Here is a 23,548-nt window from a genome sequence, read left to right on the forward strand (position 1 = left end):
GCAACCCCTGCCGATCCCAGGCCCAGTCCGTCACCTAGCAACGCAAGCGAGTTCCAGGACGTTTTGTCAGTTTGCTTTGCGGTGTAATTTAGTGGCTGCTGTAAAAACTTGTTGACTTACCATTCTGCTTCTGGCCCTGACTCTGGGTCAGAGATGTCCAGTTTGTTTTCAGCCATTTTTGTCGAGCGAGTATAAACGTTGAGTTGGGGGCGGCAGGCATGGCCAGAAAGTTTATTTAGATTCAAAGTGACAAGAGGCTCTAAAACAGTTTATTCTGAAATCTCAAAATAGGCAGAAAATGTAGAGTAAATGTTTTTTATGACCCATAGATCTATCCTTACCTGTTCAAGGATAATATCTCCTCTTTAATTATTACTCAACTCTTAACTGACAATAGATCTAAAAATGTTAGAATAGAAATACTAAGTTTGATTTGAGGGTTTCAGCAGAGCTAAAATAAAAATATTTTTAACTTGCCCCATACAAATTTCCACTGAGTTGGTTACCTCCAGTTTTGTGACTTTATAGTTTTAATTCTTTTTATATTTAAAGTCATATTATAGATAGATGTTATTCATGGTTTCATAACTTGGATTTCTTTGATCATTATTTTAGAGAAATCATTTCTCAGTCAACTCAAAATAATGTGACACATGCACAACAGAAGATTTATTTTTTTTAAGCTTTTACACATCTTTATTAGTGGTGCCAATAAGTGTCACTGTAACAGATGATTTAATTGAGAAAACTGACAACAGATCTTATATATTTACCGTCTAAACATTTAGTTATGTTATTCCACTTTGAGTAAAATTTCACAGGCAAAACAGCGCGCAGAAAGAAAAAAAAAACATTACACCCAACACACACATGCATTCCCTCATGCATCAGAAAATCTTTCACTTTACTCATAGTAAACTCAGTCCCTTTCCAACATGATTCATATTTAAAGGCAACATGAAAACAACCAAACGAACATTGTGCAATGACTTAAGCAAATACTCATCAGTTCTAATAATACTATGTAAAGTCACATCTCATTCATTCAGTGTTATCATGAATGTGGTCATAAAAATCCACAAAGTAGCTCTAATCTAATATTTGACCAATGCCAAAACTACTAAAAATAACATATACAGCTGGATAATGTGAAAACTTCAAACTTCAACATCAGACTCCGTTCTTTGACTTGGTGATGCATCTTGGGTGTAAACTGGAACCATGTCTAAACCGACTTATTGTGGGTTTCTTGACACCTACGCTGACCTAACCGATGAATGGACTGAACACCAACAGCCTCAGTTTGATCTTTAACCAGGAAGTGAGTCAGAAGTCTGACTAAAGCAGATCGACTCGGAGGATGACAGCTCTGTAACCTTCGTAAAGTTGGACAGAGTGGTCACCTTGAATGCAGAGATTTAACATTTTCTCCAGGCGGCATGCATGAATGACAACGTATCCTCTTCGAACATTTTCCGTGTGTCCTTCGAGAACATCAGAAGAAGTTCCATGTCTTGCAGAAATGCAGTTTTCTCACATTTGAGTAAAATAACATTGTGGCGTGGTGCAGCAGATTCGCCACCATACATGTCCAGAAGATCCCTTAGCAGAGAGATTTTGGACGAACCTTTGGGAAAAGCTGCAAGAAAAAAGGGAAAACCTTTGTTTTACTTATGCATTAAAATCAAAACAATGATTACAGTTCAAGATTTCACTAAATCAATCAGGTACTTCATATATTATCAGGATCAATTTTGTAACATTTTATAAGATTTTGATTTATTGTTGTCATAAATTCCAATTAATGATGTCTAAAACACTCTTAAAACTTTTTTTTTTCTCAGGCTTGTGTTTGTTCAACAAAGGTGTGCGTTTTACTAATACAAATCATACCTTTTTTTTTTTTACGTGATTGTTGTCCTAAAAACGTACATTACAAATGGGAATGTCTTTCAAGAGCAGTATTTGTGTTTGTGGGGTTAAGATTGTGGTGCCACACACAACCACATATTTACCTCCCACCAAAAAACTGCTCTTTTTGTCACTTTGATCATTATCACAGTAGTATCACAAAATATTGTGATAAAATCCATATCACTCACCCCTTATTAATGATATTTTTCTTGAGCTATCTGTTGGTTTTTGCTTATATAAAAGCAACATGAATGTCTCCAAATAGGCTCTGCTCTCATACTTAATATTCTGCGCATTTTAGTCCATCTCCAGATCACACAGGCATGTAAATAAATAAATTTACCATTTCATAAAGCTAAGAAATGGTAAATTTCCAGAAGTTGTCTTGTTCAATAGTTCATGTGTGGAAAAAAAACAACTACATAATAAAATGATAAAAAAAGATGGAAAAAATTTTTTTTTAAATGATTTTCAACTTACCCCAAAAAGATTGTTTGGGACAAAGCCCTCCCTGCCACAGAGCGAGGCCCACCACCAGTCGGAGCCGTCCGTTTTCTGCAGGATGGTGACCATGTCTCCCTCCTTGAAGCTCAGCTCATCAGGTGCCTGAGCCTGGTAGCTCCACAGAGCGTACAGCACTCCGTTGTTGTCCACCCCCATGGACTCCTCCTTAGCTAGCATGACAAAGCAAAAAAGGAGACGTAAAAATACAACCATAAAAAAATAAAAAGTTATAGCCTTTAATAGTATTCAGATGTTTTTCTCTTCATTATTAGTTTAAATGTGACCTATTACGCTTTCTGAACAGGTTAGGATAAGTCAATGGGCTAAACAAAACATGTTCATTACATTTGTTTTGCACAAAAATTATTTTTAGATTATGAGATTTTATTCTGCTCCAGTATGTCTATTTTGAGCTTCTTTCAGATTAGGCCATTTTAGGGCCTTTGTCACTTTAAATCCAGATAAGCTGATGCTGGCCATGCCCACTGACTCAATGTTTACACTCACACCTTAAAATGGCTACAAATAGATGCACAGTCATGCAACTGTACATCTTTGAAAAACAGAAGTGGAGCCTCCTACACAACCAACAAGAGATTCGTTTCCATTAATCATATAACTTTGCAAATTGGATTCCTGAAAATAAATTGGCTTAACTGAAAGTAAGTAAGTAATTACTTTCTCTCAAGTAACTAATTACTTACTCTCAAGTAAGTAAGTAATGACTTTCTCTCAAGTTAGGAAGCAATTACTTTCTTTCAAGTAAGTAAGTAATTACTTACTCTCAAGTAAGTAAGTATTTGAAAGTAAGTAACTTAATTTCACTTACAGTTAAGACACTTTCAATTAAGAATGTACTTAATTGAAAGCAAGTACTTACTTTCAATTAACCCAATTTATTTTCACTCTTTGTAAACTTTATCTGGTAAGGTGAAATACAGTTTATTGCTAAGAATGTAAGAAGTGGTTTCCAGATGGTAATTCAACAAAACAACATTTGTCTTTTCCAGCAGCCATTGTACAGAGCAGTAAAAGCATCTGACCAAATGTGCTTGAGCTCGGCTTGGGTTGCTAGGTAACAGGCAGAACTCCACTGGGGTTGCTAGGAAACTGGCAACCTGAGTTCAGAGAAACAAGTTTTTTTGAGGACCACAAATCCATTGAAAGAAGGCAAAGGAGTTTGTTTTTCACAGATTATGTGTACCAATATATTACTGTCACTTCATAGTGATATTACTGTCTTAAAGAAAAATTTGACAGTTTATCTGCAAAAAAAAGTTAATTTGGGGGTTTATATGGTTTCTCTGGTTTCACTTCCCAATTATGCACTACTTTGTGTTGGTACCTCACATAAAATTCCAGTCAAACATGTTGAAGTTTGTCAATACAATGTGGCAAGGAAGTTTCATTGCTGTGCCATATCTCCATTAGATTGGAAATATGACCTTAAATGTGTTTTAATGTTGACCTTTCAGAGTTTTGACACGGCCTTTGAGCTGTTGTAAAGAGTGTGTGTGTATTTGTCTCACCTCTTAGATAGCTCTCGCACTCCTCGAACCCAACAAGGTAAGGATCACACTTCTGGGAGGCGGTGGCTCCATCTCTGTGAGTGAAGGCCATGACGGCAGCTCCGTTCCTCACCAAATACTCGCACATTTCACGGTCGTTACAGGAGGCAGCGCAATGTAGCGGAGTCCTGCGAGTCGGAGGACATACCAGCAATGTTCAGATGTGCAAATAGCATGAGAAACAAAGAGGGGAGGAGGAAAGTATTTACCAGCCATGGCTGTCTGGGGCGCTGACATTCGCTCCAATGCGGACCAGGAAGTCAGTGACTTCGCGATGTCCACCGCAGATGGCATTGTGCAAACCGGTGATGCCCTCATCATTCGATTGGCTGGGGTCACTCATCTGTAGAAGAGATTCAACATGACGTTCCATTCACTTGCTGAACCCAACTTTATCGCATGACGTTTTGCATTTAGAAGATGTTGCCATTCAGTCAAACAATGTAAATTAGTTTATAGTGGAAATAAGTTACATCAGTAATTAAGTTCATGGTTAGCTATTTGCTTGACTAAATTCATGCTAAGAATGGGTATGAGTTTGGGGGGTTTGAAATTTGATCAGAGTGTAACATTTGTATTTCAAAAAATCTTTGTCATATTGTACTTTCAGAAACATGACCGAGTGAGCACTCTCGGCAGCAAACCATCTTTGACGTATATTTCTCCGGTAACCATGTCAACAAGAATTTAGGCAGTTGGAGGAAAGTAAAAGGCACGTGCACACCCATACCTTGGAAAAATGTCATATTTGTAAGTATTTATGTATTTGGAACAGACTTAGGAATGTGTTGCTGTTTTTCAGTAACAAAGACGTTTTGACTGTAGTATTACAAAGAGTTCATTAGCAAGTAATCTATTTTTCTCTTATATTTCCGTTTTAAATACGTTTTGAGTGCATTAGACTATTTTTTATTAACTAATGAATAATTGAACAGCAAAAAATGTAATTAGATTTTTTTATATTATTAATATTTTTACTGAACTCTAACCAGGTGAATCTATGCCACCTGAGGAGTTCTAGGGGTAGCACATTTATAAAGGACTTTCTTATCTGAAATATTAAAGTCCTTTGTACAGTTTTGTCTTAGCTACTGCTTTGAGTCTGTTCTTTCATCAAATGGCCCCTTTTTTGAGTCTCTCTAATCGATTGCTAAATTAGTTGACAATTAATCCAATTATTTGTTTCAACCCCAATAGTCGTATTGGGGGAACAACACAATTCAAATGCTGTAAGTTTCTTCGAGTCCCAAATCCAGAGCCAAATTCTGCTTTACCTCATTTAGCACCACACCCTGTCGCCTGAGTCTTGAGACACCCTGGCGACAGTTGTTTAATTGTTAACAGTTAAACAATTGTTAATTGTTAGTGTCAGATGCAGTGATGCCACTACAATGATAAAGCACTTTGTTTTATTTTTTATATGAGAAGCGGGTGTTTTCAGGTGCGCCTAATGATCTGCTGACCTTTCTGAGTTGATTTGATTGTGGGGCAATAATTTGGATTCAAATGCAAATTATTTTGAATGTAGGGCAACGCTGCAGAGACCAGTCAGGGCTTGTCTCTGTGGAGATTGCGTGCTCCATTTGTGCATTTGTGGTCTGGTTGTTTTCAACCAGCGTTTCCTCCTACCGTCTAAAAAAAAAATGCCTGTTAGGATAATTATGAATTCCAGACTGCAGTTGTAAGTAAGTGCAGTCTTCATATAAGTACCAATTATCTTTCTGCTTGACTTAGCATCAGTGCAGTGTAAGGCTAATCTGTTCACTACTTTCTGGATTAACTGATTTATAATTGGACAGCAGAAGGTGCTTACAGAACTTGAACCAGGTGAAGCTAAAACTGTGCCCGTTGAAGAGTTTTGGGTAGAAATACCTCCTTCACGCCTCGCATCACTGTGTCCATTTCTCCCATCAACGCTCCATCCAGCAGCAGAACCAGTGGGCTAAGTCTAGCTCGCCTTCCAGATTTCTTGCGACCCGGCTTCCTCAGGATGGAGTTGTACTGCAAAGAGCAACAAATTTACATTGAAACTACCATGAAAAAGTATTTACCTCTACATATTTCTTCCCTTTTTTGCTCTTCAGATTAAGACATTTTAAATAATAAGTAAAATCCAAACAGTTTTGAAATTATAATTTTATTTATGAAGGGGAAAAGAGCTATCCTAAGATATTAAGAAATAATCTAAAAGAACCGGTTTGATCTACATAAAATAAAGAACAGATGAGGAACAAAATAATTCACATCAGTCTGGATTAAAGGTTACAAAGTGTTTACTATGGATCAAGAAACACTGCTACAATAGCTAACTTAGCTAGTGGTGAGCACCGCTAACTAAACCTTTAGTTGCACTAACTCTACAGCACTAATCATAAACTTTACTGTAACTCCACAAATGCTAAAAAGTTATAAACAACATGGTATTTAGCAGAAGCTAATGCTAAAGCATTAAATTCAACCGTGTTAACAGCCATAATGTGCTAAAACGCAGAATACCAGTACGCTTCAGGGCCTTTCACTCATTGTTTCAGTTTTATAGTTGTTGAGTATTGCCAACTCTGTTGCTAGCTTTGGCTAATTGACGGTCAGATGGCAAAATACATCAGTAGCTTTTAAACAGTTGAATACAGCCTGTAGTTCTACACCAATACATTCTGGGTACAGAATAAATGTCATTTGCTGCACTGCGCCACAGGTGGAGAACATGAGGAGACTCAAAACAATTCATGTCTGTTTTTGCTTTTGTGTAATTATCCCTGGTTGTTTGCTCAAATATTGTATTCTCTCCACCTCATTTGTTCGTTTGTTGTACATGCCATTTGCTTTTTGTCTTGGGAAAAAAAAGAAAATTTGAGGAAACGGAAATGTGCAAACAGTCTTCACCCACTACAAAAACAGCTGACATTTTTAGACGATCTGCTCTCCATAGCGTTCAAATGTAGTTTATAGTTTGATGGTCCAGGTGTGAAGGACTCTTGCGTTCATTCTGAATCATGTCAATGATCCGAAGCTCATTAGTAAGTCCACTTCTACTCAACAAAGCCCACAAACAAAATGGTTTGGTTTTGGAGTGGCCTAACCAAAGACTTAAATCCGTATGAGATGATGCAGTATCACGTTAAACAGTTCAGACTTGAAGACTGCCCAAGATTGCTGAATTAAAACAACTGCACGAAGAGAGGGCTAGGATTTCCTTCATAGGTCGGTAAAAGATTGATTGCCAGTTCTTTCAAAAATCCCAAACAGCAGTTGTTGCAACAGGGAAAGCATAAACAGTTATTAGGTTTGGAGGACAATTACTTTTTCACATGAGGCTGGGTTTGTGTGGATAGCTTTTTTTCCCCAAAACTGTTGTGTATTCACTTCTGTTATCATTGTTTGATATAGAAATGTGATTAATGAGCTGGAATTAAACTGTGCCAAAAACAACACCAGGTACTTACTTTTTCATCCTGTGGAATGACTGAAGGCGTCCGGGTTGTGGGTGGAGGATTGGGAGGCATGGCAGGTTCCTCCCCGTCAGAGGAGCTGTCGCTACCTTTCTCCCCCTTGTTGCGGTTTTCTTTCCTATGAAATAGCTTGTGGATGATGTTTTTATACTGGTTTGGCTGGTATTGCGAGGTTTTCTTCGGGGACCGAGAAACGTCCACAGAGCCACGTCTCTTCAGCGCCCGGGGGATTTCAGCCCTGATGCGGAGCAGCTCCTCCCGATCCGGGATTTCAGGGTTCTGGACCTCCGGGGCCACCACTGGTTGCAACCTGGTGGGGCTGAGGGGTCGGGGAGCTGGGGTCACAACCTGTTCGACCTCTCCACCAGCCCTTGGCACGGCAGGAGTCTCCAAAGCTGGCGGATTGTGGAGAATATCCAGGCGCTGTATCTCTGCATCTACATCCTCTGCATGTAGTGCTGGAAACACAGAAACCACATTTATAGCACAAAGACAAGGCAAATGCAAAATTCATACAGTGCGGGAGGTCCCGAGTTCAAATCCTGGACAAGCCCCCAATTTGTTATGGCCTGGCACTAAAACCATAACAAATAAAGGGAAGGAATGCATGGAATGACTTAAAATTTGGTTTAATCAACAAAAATCATGGCTGTTGGACAAGAGAAGACAAGGAGAGGAAAAAGGGGAGAGAGTGACAAAAAGAGAGAGATCGAGTGAGAGTCAGTGGTGCATCTTAAGCTGGATCTTAAGTTCTTCTGGAGACACTGGCCAGCTGCCTCCACTTCCAATCCGCACCAATAAGGAGCTCTAAAACTGAGATATTAGGGAGACCCACAGGAAAGGCCTTGGGCTGAAACAACATATAGAGGTGTTTTACCGTCACTATAAACAGCAGGTTGTCTCAGCTCAGGTGGATAAGGCTGTGAGGGATAGGCAGGGGGCTGAAAGAACTTCCTCGGAGCCGCTTCAGGCATGCGGTAATGTGCAAAGTCTCCTTGTCCTTCCATTGGCTGATTTTGGAGGGCCGACATTTGTCCATAGTGGGGATTTTGCAGGCGCAGGATGACAGAGATTGGTATACGCCTACTTTGGCGAGGCAAGGAAGATAAGGGAGGCATGTTGACACGGGAGACGATTGGCTGAGGGCCATAAGGGGAGTGTCCTGAGGACGAGGCATCTGGTGGAACAGCTATACGAGCTCCGCGGGGCAAAGAGCTGTAGGAACCCTGGTGGGGAACTGAGCGAGGATCCTGAGAAGAAAATAAACAAAGAAAAATACTTGTTACAATGAAATGTTTGAAAACTGCTACAGAAGCAAAAATAAGTTGGAGCTTGGAATATTGTAAAATTACCACTAAGGATGTTTTCACCCCTTATAATCTGTTAGATCCGGTTCTACTGGTGACCAAAATTGCAAAATTTGTTACATTTTCAGCTGCTGCAGTTCTCTTTCACAGTGCACTGTATCATAAAATTGCGTAAATTGGAATTACAAAAATAAATTTGCTTAATGGAAACACGGCAATTTCCAAAACGTTTTGCAGTAGAATTAGATGGTTTTTTGTCTGCATCAAATTAAGTTCATTTCGCAAAACTGCAACAGAAACCCTTTTTTCCATTGAGTCATGTGGTCAACGACCGGATGTTGCTACTGCCGTAAAAGACGGAGACGACAGGAAGATGTAGTAGGATGACGATGCAACATGTTTTTTAATGACTTACTGCATGAACAAACATATTCAACTGTGATTTTAATTGCATTTCTTAGGTAATTAAAACACAATTGCAAAATTGTGTTTTTTCAACATTAGCAGAATACTGACAAAGTTGTAAACACATGTATGTAATGGAAATACAGCTTATGTCAAATGATCCAAAATGAACTGTTTTGGGAACCTGTTCCCCTCCTCGCCTGTGGTGGTGCTGTATCCAGAACCTCTGAAGGAAACAACACAAAAACCTCTGAAGAAGACACCGAGTGCAGCTTCCTTCTGCACGAAATGGAAACCAAGTTGGGAGTAGCGTCAGATTTAGAGGTTGTAAGATTTCTCTTCTGTCTTTAGCAAAAAACTACTAGTCATTTTTCTTGGTTTAGTGCTAGACTCGCATGTTTGTTTTGGTTGCATTTACCATGCAATGTCATGTGCTATAGTCCGTATAGCACACAAACGTCCTGTCCTGTCAGACTGTCAGTTCCCGTAACCACACACACACACACAAAAAACTCTCATAAGGCGCACATGGGGTTAGTGTGACCCTGCACAAAGTAAAAATCTCATCTCTCAAGACTGCAGGAGAGTTAAAAAGGTTAAAACCCTAGAAAACAAGTGTTCAACAAGTTTCAGAACATTTCAGTTATAACCTCTCACCTTTTTAGGGTTTAAGGCTGGAGCAGGGTTATCCAGGTTGGATTCCCGCCAGTTGCTGTTCGGAGCAGGTGATCGACGCCATTCTGTCGCTGCAGCACAAAAACTTCATGTTAAAGAGGACAGGGGCAACATTGGCACAGAGGGAGACTGAAAAATCTGAGTAAAACATTAAAAAATCCAACAAAAGAGGAAAATAAACTATCCTACTGTCATAGGTGTGTTGAGGTTTCCTCTCGTAGGACACATCCAGATCTGTTTCGTTCCACTTGCCTGGACCTTTTTGTCTTTTCACAGACTCTTCTGTGAAAACAGAAATGAAAGTCAATGATGCAGAAATGATGAATGATGCAAGTCAATGACTCGATACAATCTGCTGGGTTTCCTAGGTAGAAACTTTTTAATCTACTTTAAGAAATTCATCGAGCATACTACTGTCAAGATCCATTTATAGTTCCCACAAGTCTGAACTAGAAGTGAGCCGCACTGTCTTAGTTGGCAAGCAGCGCATAACATTGATGAACCGTAGCTTTCGAGACCTACTAAAAAGACTGGCAGAGTAAGAACATGTGGTAACATAAACATAGGCTACATGTCCATACAGATAAATGCTACTTTAGCTAAGCTAATTTTACTAGTTTGGCAGTAAGTACTACAGTAAATATCACTGATTTAAATCTTAGTATTACACACAGGTGTACGGAGTGATAGTTGTAGTGTACTTATATTGTTTGTAAATTAGATGGGAAAGAGGTGAGCACTAGTTCTAAACTAGTGGCTTGTTTAATGTAGTCATAGCAACTGCCTACCAAGATGGCTGTCAATTACAAAGTTCCTGGAAGTGTGACATCACATAAGAGCTATGTATAGGAATACATGTTTGAAGAGCCTTTCTGAGAAACATATGATATAAGGGTATCATATCAGTTGATATCAATAGTTATTCATTCGTTTTTTTGTTTTAAATATCTGAAATACAACCAAACTGGTGGCACATTTAATTTATTTCATTTCCCTTTGGAATCAATATGTAAATAAACTGAATTTAATTGAATTGAAAGGTGACATGGCAAAGAAATTCAAAGATGTAAACTGAAACATTTAAAAAGAGAATTTGTCTCCTTACCAGTTTGACTGACTTGGGTAAAATTTCGAGGAAGGGTGCTGGATGTTTGAGAGTTTAAAGACAGAGGAGAGAACGATCTCTGGAACCCTGCGGAAGGGACTTTATCTGGCTGAGGAGACCTGTGGCCCTTCTGGTTGCTGTCATACGAAGTCAGCAAGTTTTGGGACATCTGCTGTGGAACCGGGCGGGGTGACGGGTCCAAAGAACCGGCTGTCCAGCTCGAGGGTTGACTTCTTTCCCTGTGACTAATCAGGCCTTGTGGACTCCTTTCAAAATAAGACGGGGAGTCGGGCCTGGGCGAGCGGGGCGGCTGTTTGGGGCTCTGCGGCGTAAACAGGTAGCCGTCTGATCCGGTCCGCCGGTGCGTGTTGTGCACTACCCGGTGTATCTTAGGAGAGGAGTGGGGGCTGTTGGAGTGGACGGGGGGTGACGGAGCGTTCCTGCTGCTGGAGACGACCGAGTCACTGGTGTAATACGTGGAGCTTGGAGAGAGCGGTTTGGAGCTGGAGCTGGAGCTGCCATTGGTGCTGCTCGGCGAATACGTGGAGCTGGGGAGGCTGGAAGGTCCAGACGAAAGATGTCTGTCTCTGGAGACGGAAGAACTGGTCTAAGGAAAAGGAAATGGTAGATTTGATTAGGCCAGTTTCTCTGGGCGATAAACTGTCCCAGATGTTATTGGGCTAGATGATGATATTGTTCATTTATATTGATAATGGCATGATAATTAAAGTTTGTCCTCAAAGACCAATTAGGCCTGTCGCAATAAGCAATAAATCAATTTATTTTCACGCTGTGAAATTTCTATTGATCGCTACTTGATTTAAAATGTGTTTTTTCAAACTGAGTTGCAAAGTTGAGGAACATTTATAAGGTAATTTTCTTTTGTTTACTGCAAACCAGTTCAGCTGGAAATATGAAGAGAGTAGCCAGAGGCATACCATCACCTCTCTGATGGAAAACCCTTGAAGGAAAGACATTCTCAGTACAACATGTACCATCAGAACTGCAGAAACGTTCTGTTTTCCTGGGTTTTGCTGACGGCGCGTACCTTAAAGTCAGACGAAGTGTTTTGGTCGTTGGAGGAAGCCTCCTGCATCATGGAGCTAAATTCCTTGGATAACTCTTCTGCGACCGCAAGCGATGCGTTCAGGTCGCCGTCGATGGTCTGGACTGAATGTGAACCAGATGAATAAACAGGCAATTAGTGCAGGATGTTGCCGCCGTGTTTACAAACACTGAGTTTAAGGGTGAAAAATGTGAATTTAAAGGGTTTGTGGGAACTTACACAGAAAGTTCCCATAACTAGTCTGTGAGCTCATGGCTGTGAGGCAGCAGGGCGCTCCTTCTGCAAAACAAAACATCGAAATTTAGCCACATAATAAGAGATAAAAGGTAATTTCCTGCAAAAACGACAATTTGCATCTCTGATCTGCGAGTTTCCTTCTGTTACTTTTACGTTGGTGGCACTGAATCTTCTAATTACAAGGTTCAGCCCTTCCTTTTCTTCTCAGCCTTACACTCCCAAATCTGTCACCTCTTGCAACTTCACTAAAATAACTGAAGGCCTCGTAGTTTGAAAAGTGAAGAACAAGACACAACAACACAGAGGCAGCTGGTTTCACTGGTATGTTTGTCATCCTGACTCATAGTTTAGTCAGCGGCGCAGGTGTCCTGACTGAACCTCATGCATAATTGGTCCGTGTCATTAGCAGTTTCAGACAGGTGCATCGTGCAGCTCATCATACGCATGACAAATAAATGGCTGCAGACGACGCAATCTGAAGCATGCATCTGAGTTTGTCTAGACTGGGAGGAAGGAAGCCTGTTGATGCTTAGCTACTTAAATGATCCGTGTGAAAAATAAAATAAAAGAAAAGTGTTTAGGTTGAATGAAGGAAGCACCTAAGAGGATCGATCTAGAGTCAACGCACAGCTTCAGTTATTACAGCTGGAAACTAGAGATCAGGCTGAACTCTGACCTGAACATTCAGGGTCACATAAAGACGGTTACAAAGTCGGCCTTCTATCACCTGGAGAACATTTCCAGGATTAGAGGACTAATATATCAGCAAGATCTAGAGAAACTCATCCATGTGTTCATCTTTAGTTACATTGATTACTGCAACAGATCCCCCTAAAAAAGTTTTTTAAAAAATCAGTCAGATCCAGAACGCTGCTGCTGGAGTTCTGACTAAAACCAGGAAGTTAGAGCACATCACCCAGTTCTAAAGTCCCTACACTGGCTCCCTGCAGCTCAGAGAAGAGACTTTAAAATACTGTTGCTAGTTTATAAATCACTGAACGGCTTAAAGATCTGCTAGTGTTGCCATAGCAACCTTCAAGACCGCTCAGGTCTTCTGGTTCTGGTTCTGCTCTGCATCCCCAGGACCAAACATGGAGAAGCAGCTTTCAGCTTCTATGCACGACAAATCTGGAACAAACTTCCAGAAAACTGCAAAACAGCCGAAACACTGACTTCCTTTAAATCTAGACGAGAAATCCACCTGTTTAGAGTTGCTTTGATTAAAAGTCAATTCAACATTAATCAGCATTTTGATGTGTAACAATGGAGCTCGACAATTGTGTTCTATGATGTTTCGTTATATGTGGAACTAGTGCTGTTTTATTAATATTAAGGACTTATTCACATAAAACAAGCTGATATTTCTAGCTGAAAAGTTACTTGTGAACTAGTTATGTCTTATTTAAAGTGTACCAATATAACTGCAGTAGAAACAAGACCAAAAATACCTGGTAAGATTTTGTGTTTTTGTTTTTTTTTGCAGTGTAAGCATCAGAATGGTAAAGAATATTTAAGGATCCATTGGATTGTTTTTAGTGCCAGACTGGATCATGGAAGTATTTCAGGACCTGCATATCTAGTGGGATTTCCATGCACATACACACACCTTCAGATAAAGAAAAAAAAGTATTGTTGACGTAAGAGAACAGGCAATGGTACCACAAATAACCCAACTAGGATATAAGCAGAACTCTCCCTCTTTCTGCTGCAAACAGAAAACTGGGGCATCAGAAATCAGATAACGGTTGGTTGGGAAAATAAGTGGCAAATTTAAACAGTTGGGTCAGAATCTGGTGTAAACAACATGAAGGTTTGGGTCCATCCTGTCTTGTATCAATGATTCAGACTGGTATAGTTTTCTTGACACATTTTCTGCCCCTTAGTACCAACAGACCACACTGCAAAAACACAACAGTCAAGTATTTCTGGTCTAGTTTCTAGTGCAAATGTTTTAGTTTTGTCTTATTTCAAGTCTGATAACTTACACATAACTTTTCAGCAAGACATAGGAGCTTGTTTAAGTCAATAATACTCAATTTTTTTAAAAGTACTAGTTCCACTGTAGATTATTTAATCTGAAACATGTTCTAAATGAAATAATCTGCCAATGGAAGTAGTATTAGTACTATTTACTTAAAACAAACTCCTATGTCATGTTGAATATGTATTTATAAGTTAGTTTTGTCTTATTTAATGTGTACTAAGATATTTGCACCAGAAACTGGACAAAAAAATACTTTGTAGGATTTTGTTTTTACAGTGTATTGTTTAAATGCCATCGCCTACCTGAGCACCAACTGAAGGATCACAAAGCTCAGATGATTTAAAAACGGCTTCTTGAACATGAACAGATCTCGGTCCAACAGATTGGGATGCATCTCAACCAGCAGCTGATAAATTAACTGTGACGCTGTTAATTCTCACAGTTTCGGACGAAACTGACGAAATGTTTGTCCATTTCCTCAAAATGGACAAACATTTCTGAAGAATGTTCCCGCCATCTTGGAATACCGACAAAGTTTTGCACGTATTTGTAATGGAAATGCAACCAATGGTGGCAGTAATGCTTCATTAGTTTTCTGTCTACCAGCCACCATTAAACAGGAAGTAGAAGAAGAACCAATCAGAGTCCCTGGAAGACATCATACCTAGCAACCGAGCTAAAAGCAAAAAAAAAAAAGAACGAAAATATGACATTAGTGGAATATCAAAGTTTTGTGCGTATTTGTAATGGAAACGCAGCTAATGGCGGGTCTGGTTCCCTTACAGTGTGATTGGCAAATTTGCTGTATAAGAAGGGGGAGAAAATGGCACAATAGTTCATTCATATTAAAAGAGATTTTAATAGTTACATTAAATCATATATCCATTTTAATTTGGATCCTTCAGTGGCTGCCAGTGACACCATTTATCCCCACATGGATGGAGAACACAAACATCGTACTACAGTAAGAGTAGCACTACTTAAACATATTTTTATTCTAGTAAAAGTATCTGTTGAAAAAATTACTCAAGAGTAAAAAAAGTATTTGGTAACAAATCTACTCAAGTACTGAGTAACTGATCAAAACCTAAATAATTTAATATTTAAGAATTACACCATCAGACGTCCCAAATATCAAGTTAAGTGGAAATTTAGGTATTTTAAGGACCAAAATGACAATAATTAGTATAAGTAACAAAAAATAACAAAGTCAGGCAAAACAAAATGTTTCCAAATCAGTTTCTTTCAATAACAAAAATCATAACTTTCAACAAAAACTGCAGCTGTGTGTGTGTCTGTCTGGTGAACTTTTGGTTAAAACATGTTAGTTTTTCATTCAGTGGGGAGAAAATAGTAAGAGTAGAAATACTTCATAATAAAATTACTCAAAGTATAGCATAGTAAAAATACTTCTACAATTATAATTCTCAAAAAATGTAATTCCAATGTAAATGTAACTATTTACTGCCCAACTCTGCCCATATCTTTAGTTTAAACTAAAAGTACCAAAGCAAACACCACCAACTTGTCTGTTGGTAACAAAAGGATGTTTCCAGCAGTTATTCTGTAAAAACTTGTTGTAGTTTAATGGGATTAAAAACAGAATCAAAGAGAAAGCGGACAAAACAAACTTTAAACAGGAGCTAAGAGAATGTCACACCCTGCTGAATGTTTCCGCGCTGCGTTGGAGTGTGGGAAGGACTCGCCTCCGTCAGGCCTGTTTGCAGACTCGCATTCCCGGTCGCTCCTCCCTGTGAGGCTCTTTCCTAAAACACGGCCTCCAACTGTTATCTCTCTCAGGAGCAGCTCATGCAGAAAGACTCTCACTGAGGAACAAAGCTCAACCTTCAATCCTCCCTCCAATCATTCACCCAACCTTTCGCCGGCCTGCCAAACTCCGTCTCTGTGTTTGTACTGCTGGCCAGAGTCGGGCACCAACTACTTACATTTACTTTAGTAAGTTTTTTGAAAAAATGTACTTTTAGGAGTACTTTTACTTTTACTTGAGTCAAATCTCTGGATTTTCTACCCATTGAATGAAAAACAAACATGTTTGAACCAGAAATCCACCAGAAACAGACACACAGCTGCAGTTTCTGTTAAAGTTTCTGAAGTTTTTTTATTGAAAGAAACTGATTTGGAAACATTTTATTTTGCCTGATTTTGTTATTTTTTGTTATTTATATGAATTATTGTCATTTTGGTCCTTAAAATACCACAATTTTCACTTAACTTTATATTTTTATCTGGCTAATAGTGTAATTTTTAAATATTAAATGACTGATAATTTAATCAGTTACTCAGTACTTGACTAGGCTTTTTACCAAATACTTTTGTACTCCTACTTGAGTAATCTCTTGGACGGATACTTTTTACTTTTACTTGAGTAGAAATATGTTAAAGTAGTGATACTCTTACTTAAGTACAATTTTTGGCAACTCTGCCCACCTTTTCTACTGATAAACAACAAGGTTGCACTAAAACACAAAGTTTTTATTTATTTTTATTGTTTGCAAGTCCAACTCCAAAGAAAGTCTAAAATAAACTTTTCCTTAACCCCCTCTGTGTTGTTGCCATGTTGTTAATAATATTTTGGGGTTTCAGTGACCTGGCATCCTTCCTCTTAGCAACTTTTGTGTCTGATTTTCCTCTGTGTTCTTGCAGCAACACGTGTTATTATGTCTGAATAAACCCAGATAAAAACAGCATCCTACTTTTTAATATTGGGTAAAGTAAAGCAGAGGAAAGCATGCTCAAAAAGTGGGTTAGCTGAAAAAAGTCCTACTTTAGTTTCCTCCAAAAACTTTTGTGGAAAATTTCATAAATCAGCCTCTGTCCCGTTTCTTCCCAGCAATTAAATTGCAATATCCCTTAACTCGTAAACGAGCGGGGAAGCCACCGTGTCAAACCACGAGATGAAAAGACAAACTAGCTCCTACTAGGAAAACCTTGGAACCTTTGAAAATAAATGCAAACTCTGCAGAGCAAATAAGAAGCTAAAAGCTAAAGTTGCCAGGATGTGTGTGAGGACTTTGCATGTAGTTCTTCTTTATTCCCGTTCTGCAAATGTTCATGAATTCACTTTCTGCTGAACTCTTATTTCCCTCCCAGGCGTTCTGCAGTGTCCCGTTTCCCTATTGTCTGTTCCTCCTTTATCCTTCCTCCTGACCTTTTCTGGCTTTGTCACCGCCGGTTTAAGAAGGGAGGATTAAAGGAAAATCTGACGCAGCCATTGTGATTTACTCGTTTTGTGTGTTTAATTGTTCTGTGTCTGTAAACCTAAACCTGCATCGGATCACAGAACCAACCCAAACATCACTACAGGTTTAAGTTTTTAACTCAGGGGTGTCCAAACTTTTTGTTTCACTGGAAAAAACTGTCGACTCAAAACAAGTCATGGGCCAAAAAAACAAAAAACAAACCTAAAATCAAGCAAATAAAGTAGCACAATTTTGTTATCTTTAATTTATTGTGGATCTAAAACTTAAAAGGGATTTTTATGACAGTATTAGGGCCATTGAAAATAAAAATAGTAGTAAAATAAGAAGTCAAATTCCACCAAAAATTTCAGAAATTTAGTAGTTTCAATTTTTTTCTGGAAAAATGTTGACATTTTCTGAGTTTTTGGCAGAAATGTACTCCTTTTTTCTCAGCAATGATCTTAAAACGCCACTGTATGGTTACTGTTTTGAAATAAAGACGTCTAACTTTCAGTTTCTCTTGGGCTCAATGAATTAACTTTAATTTCATTAACAATAACAGAATCTGGGTCACTTTCTCTCAAATGTCTTGCAGCAAATTTTCAGGAAAAATAAACATAGTTTAACCTTTTCTTGAACCTTGATCATGAAGACTATTTGTAAGAAAATTATGTTGGTGATCATTTTAAAACTCTCCGTCTGCATCTATTTGCCAAATTTGCATCGTTTTTTAAATTGCTGTTGGGGCCACACAAAATCACTGTAAGGGCCACAAATGGCCCCCGGGCCACACTTTGGACACCCCTGATTTAGAAGCATAAAGATTGGTGTTAAAATAAGACCTCCAAGCAGCTTTCTGCATAAAATACAGGTTAGTGCAGCACCAGAACATGTCATGTTGACACAGCCTGAGGGTTGCCTTGAAATTAGACCTGCTGTCAGAACATTTTAATAACTTGTCACATTGAAACCCCAAACCGCTGTGGGTTTTTTTTTTTTTTACACCAATACAAAACATTTATTTATGAAATAAATGGAAATCTGAAAACGGTGATGTGGAATTCCAATCATCTTCTTTCACTAATCGTTTAGAAGCTTTTTGGGGCGAGTTTACGTCATTTCTCCATTTCTCTTTTTCTCCGCCGTCGTTCATACTGCTGAAGCAAACCGCAATCGGACTTCTACTTATTCTTCTTCTACGGTTAACGGTTAGCAGCCCGCATGCCCAGAAGAAGAAGAACGTTGACGTCACCCAGCAACGCTCTGTTTACGGAAGTAATAATGGACGCCGCTGTCACGGATCGATTTAAAGTTATTCAGCGATGGGAGCCGAAGGACGAAGGAAGCTAATAAAACAAAAAGCACAACCAACAGCTACGGACCTTTGGGGAGCTTTGATTGTAGCTTTAGTGGAGGAGTCTGATTGGATGCGATTAGTCGGAACCAGAAGTGACGTGATGCGCTAAAAGTTAGCAATTTTGAGAGAAATAATTTTCAGCCATTGTTTACGTCGGGATTTACCGGGTCTGCTGGTGTCGAAATATGACGTTTATCTGACGTTAATGACTTATAAGTGACACAAAATGCAGCATGGCCGTTCAGACTGCAGACACTGTGGAAACGATAATAATAATAATTCAATATCCGATCCAGTACAGAAGTGGTTCAAATCGGATTTTTTGTTGTTGAAAAGATTGGAATTGTCCTCCGGCGCAGTAGTTATTGTGTGTAATTTGCTGGAAAAAAAATGTTAGAAGCACCGAATTTTCCCAATTTCAACTTCTGAAATGTCCATTTTTCTCTAGAAAATTTCTGAGATTTTTGACATAAATTTTTGCATTTAAAATAAGAAATCTACGATTTCTTTAATGTGCCGTCATAGAACTGGGCCGTTCAGACTGCTGTGAAAAAATATTGGGTTACGTTTGCCTGTTTGGACGCATCCCTCGTCTCTTCCACTATTCCTTTGCATTTATTTCCATCCATCTTGCCATCATCTCTACAGTTCCTGCTGGAGAAAAGCAAACCAAGTCCTGCCACCACCTGATTTTCCAGTGGGGAGTTCAGAGTAATTTCCTTACATGAAACCACAAACATTTAATTTTCATCTTCTCTAACCAGACTGCTTTCCTATTTGTCCCCTGCATGGCTTGTGGCGAACTTTAAACATTACTTCTGATGAGTTTGTTTCTTCCACTCTTCTACAAAGATCCAAATTTATGGATTGGACGTAAAACGAAGAGGTTGACTGGTGGACGGGTTCTTCTAGCTGAGCAGTCGGGCTCTGACGCTCCTCCTAAGTTTCCATGAGTCCACCTTGAAATTTTCTGTAAATGTAGGTGGACTTTATTTCTCCACTGGATGACTTCACTTCTAAGGCAGAGGCGGGCATTTATCGTATCGTTTATCATTTATCGTGAACATTTCTTATCATAGTAAGAATTTGGTTTTATTGTTGTTTTGATAAGTTTCAATTAATAATGTTTTTTTTAACTGACGTTATTTTTACTATTTGCTGTTTGTCCCACAAAAGGGTCAAAAAATGTCAGCAAAACTGAAAATTAAATACAGTTCACTGAAAAAAAAGAGAGAATGGAGGTCCAAACTTTTTTAAAAAGTGTTAATTTTTTACATGTAGTTGGATTAAGTTTGTCAACATGACAACTTAATATACATGACAGGTTAATATACAAGAGGAAACAATGAGTCCTCTGCACTGAACCCCATTGAAAACTTCCTGGTTATTCCACCAAACAGATTCCTGAACTCTTCCTGAGTTAAAACATTAGTATTGTTGTTTCAAATGAATATGAACTTGTTTTCTTTGCATTATCTGAGGTCTGAAAGCATCTTTTTTGTTATTTTAACCATTTCTCATTTTCTGCAAATAAATACCAAATTTTTGCTTGTAATTTCAGAGACATGTCAGTAGTTCACAGAATAAAAGAACAATGTTCATTTTACTCAAACATATGCCTGTACAGAGTAAAAAAGATGCAATAATTTATCATTATTTCCATCATCACAATATTATCACAGAATATGGTGATAAAATTCTTAGTCCATATCGCCCACTTTTAATCTGAAGGCATATGTTGTGTAAATTTGTGTTTTCTGATGTCAAGAAGTCAAATAAAAACCAAATGGAATACAAAATGAAATACACTGCAGTTTGTTGTTCCTTTTATGTAATAATTTGAAATGTGGATTTCAAAAGGCAAAGGCTAATTGTGTAACCACCATTTGGACGTATTGCTGCATACAGTTTCAGGAATGTGCTTCACAGTGACCAGACGATGATGCATTCAAGGCCATTTTTCAAATCAACATGTGATGCCAAGATAAATATTCCTTTTATGCAAGAGCACCTCTGATAAAATTAGCTCATGACAGAGAAAATGGCAACAAATCAGCTGATGTTTTTAGGATTAATCCTTGTTTTATACTAACAGAATCTCACAAAGAAACTCCACCCATAAATTCCTTCTAGGCCACTTACACCTCGACCTACTTAGTCATAGAAACTCTCACACACCCACATATTTAGAACAGCAACTCTCACTTTAAATTATTTCAAACAGTACATGTGGACTGGTCCTCTCAAGCTGTGGATAAAAAAACTATCTCTGCACTCACAAGAAAACAGAAATGAATAAGTTTTCTGGGTTGACGTCCCTGCAGCCTCCTTGTTGCCTTGTGACCCTCTTTTGACCCGTCGCCCTGAACTGTAAGCCGCTTTCCCACTTCACCTCTCAGCCTGTGACCCAGGAATCTCTCGGTCCTCCACAACATCATGAGCAATCTGCAGTGTGTCATGCACAAGCTGTGCCCATGCAATTCCAAGAAAATCCCAATATCTGTGTGTGTGGGTGTGGGTGTGTGTGTCAGCGTGCAGGTTTGAACACGCATGCAGGCTGTGACTTGTGGTGTGATCTGTTCAGCAGCAGGTTGCAGCAAGCCTCCACAATGCAGCCCAGCTGGTTCTTGACAGTAGAGCGATTTAACATGAAGAAGAAGTTGGAAAAGTTCCCATTTAAATCCTGCTCAGACAGGAATGTCTGTGGAGTTTGGTGCAAATGACCTGTATGGCCTAAAAAAGAAAACTTACAAACAAGACGAGTTTAATTAGTGGTGAAGGGAAAACAGCAAACTAAAACCACAACTAGGATAATTCATTAATTTGGGTAATAAAATAGTGAAGTAATAATAAAAAACTGAATATTTACCCCCAAATCTAGCAAGTAGTTTAGCTAAAACAGATGTTCTCTGAGTTTCTCTTGTTTTACAAGGAGATGAAAAGTTTCTGTGGTTCAAGTCTGAAATATTTCTGGCTTTGTTGGGGAAAAAAAAACGATTTTCATGAAGGAACAAGCTCCTCCTTAGAAGCGAGACCCCAGAACCACGAAGAAGTAAAAGATTATAAACTCAACTTAAACCGAGCCGATCGTATAAAGACAGACAAGTTTTTACCAGTTTTCACGCAGATGCGGGAGATTTTCCTGCGCTCCGTGGGGAAGTGAAGGCGTTCCTACCTCAAGATCTTTTAAAAAAATCTTTTCCTCTCCTTTGTTCCAGTCAGAAAGGAAATCTGAGCTCCGTCCGCCGCCTCCTGTCTTCCTGAAATCGGGTCGCTCAGCCTCTGATTGCTTCTTGCTGCTGCGGCTCCAGACATGGAGTCAAAGCTGCGCAGACTGGAGTTACTTTGGCGCAAAGTCCAACCCCCTCGGCTGGACTGGCTGCTTCTTCTGCTCCTCGGTAACCGGAGCCAGGTGTTCCTGCAGCAGCTGGCGCAGGTGAGGCTGGCCGGGGATTTTTTCTACGAAGAAGGCGGAGCGCACATTCCGCGAAACAAGAACCTATGATTATCATGTTTACCACTTTGAAACGGTCTGTTAGGGACATAGATAAAAAAAAAATATGGCAGAAAAGAAACTCAGAAATTTTTAAATTAAACTCTGAAAATTTCTAGCAAAAAATAATCACATTTTAAGCTCTAAAAGTAACATTTTGGACTTTTCAAGCTTAGAAATGTTCTTGTTTTATTTACTAGGAAAAAAAATACATTTTGAGATTAATCTTTGAAATTTTCTAGAAAAAAATTAAATTTCTGAGTTTAAAAAGTCAAAAAATTCTAGAAAATATGTACAAATTTTGAGTTTAATCTCAGAAATTTTCTTTTTTTAAAAAGCGTGGAAATTTCTGGGCTTGAAAGAAATATTCTAGAAAATGTTCAACACAGAAAATATCCACGTTTTCTAGACAGTTTCTGAAATTAATTTCCAAATCCCTGAGTTTTTCTAGAAAATGCTTTACTTTTAAAGCTCAGAAATGTTCTTGTTTTGTTTAGAAATGTTCACATTAATCTCAAAATTTCTTACTTTTCAAACTCAGAAAGTTTTTCTAGAAAAGGTTTGATATTTTTTGGCAGAAATTTACCAGCTTGAAATTGGCCTCTGTCTCTTTAAAAACTCCTGGAGCCTCATGCATAAAACACTGCGCAGTTTTCAGACTAAAACTTGGCGTACTGAAAAATGTAGAAAAGTGCGGCGCACAAAAAAAATCGGATGCATAAAGCTGTGGCTGCGCACCTTTCCTTTATAAATCCTAATTTGCGGGAAACAGAGCAGCTGCTGGTCCACCTGTCGCCTCCATAAATACATGTTAATTAGTATTAGTATAAATACCCGGAAGTCTGCCGCCACATGAAGCAGTAACCATGGCAACGTTCTTGTTAGAAGAAGTATAAGTATTTATAATAATAATAATTCTATGTTTTATTTAAAAGGTGCTTTGAGGACACATAATGTCACCTCACAAAAATAAAAATACATTTTAAAGAAAAAAAATCCAAATTAACAAAATAAAGAGATCCTGGAAATGGCTGTTAGAGCAGCAGCGCGTTCAGCCGGGATTTAAAGACAGGCAGAGAGTCTCTGAGTGGGAATGTGGACGTTTATTATAAATACTAGAGGCTTCATGTTCATAAGGTGCATTCACAAAGTGGCGACTGGATGACTGAAGGATGACTCCAGCTGGACCGGTACCGGTACCACACGGCTCTTTAAGTTTTACTCAGAGTTCCAGGATGATCAGTCTGGATTAATCTAAACGCTCATAAACCGTCATCAACATTT

The 23,548-nt window shown here is 38.8% G+C and overlaps 1 protein-coding gene across 2 annotated transcripts; it reads right to left on the bottom strand.

Annotated features, from left to right (window-relative positions):
* Positions 1–668: 668 nt before the first annotated feature.
* ppp1r13l (protein phosphatase 1, regulatory subunit 13 like) lies at positions 669–22,174 on the bottom strand. Of its 2 annotated transcripts, none has more exons than XM_028045470.1 (13): positions 21,947–22,174; positions 12,213–12,272; positions 11,976–12,097; positions 10,928–11,534; positions 10,012–10,104; positions 9,805–9,893; positions 8,313–8,685; positions 7,430–7,893; positions 5,859–5,987; positions 4,196–4,329; positions 3,948–4,114; positions 2,395–2,588; positions 669–1,639 (listed from the first exon to the last, which is right to left on the bottom strand). In XM_028045470.1, exons 2-13 carry the CDS (start codon positions 12,244–12,246, stop codon positions 1,604–1,606), a joined length of 2,442 nt encoding a protein of 813 aa, XP_027901271.1. In that variant the 5' UTR covers positions 12,247–12,272; positions 21,947–22,174; the 3' UTR covers positions 669–1,603. The 2 variants fall into 2 exon arrangements, with proteins under 2 accessions (XP_027901271.1, XP_027901270.1); XM_028045469.1 differs by having other exon boundaries at positions 21,885–22,174.
* Positions 22,175–23,548: the final 1,374 nt, after the last annotated feature.

The sequence above is a fragment of the Xiphophorus couchianus genome, chromosome 18 (genome assembly GCF_001444195.1).
Source record: "Xiphophorus couchianus chromosome 18, X_couchianus-1.0, whole genome shotgun sequence".
NCBI classification, from domain to species: domain Eukaryota; kingdom Metazoa; phylum Chordata; class Actinopteri; order Cyprinodontiformes; family Poeciliidae; genus Xiphophorus; species Xiphophorus couchianus.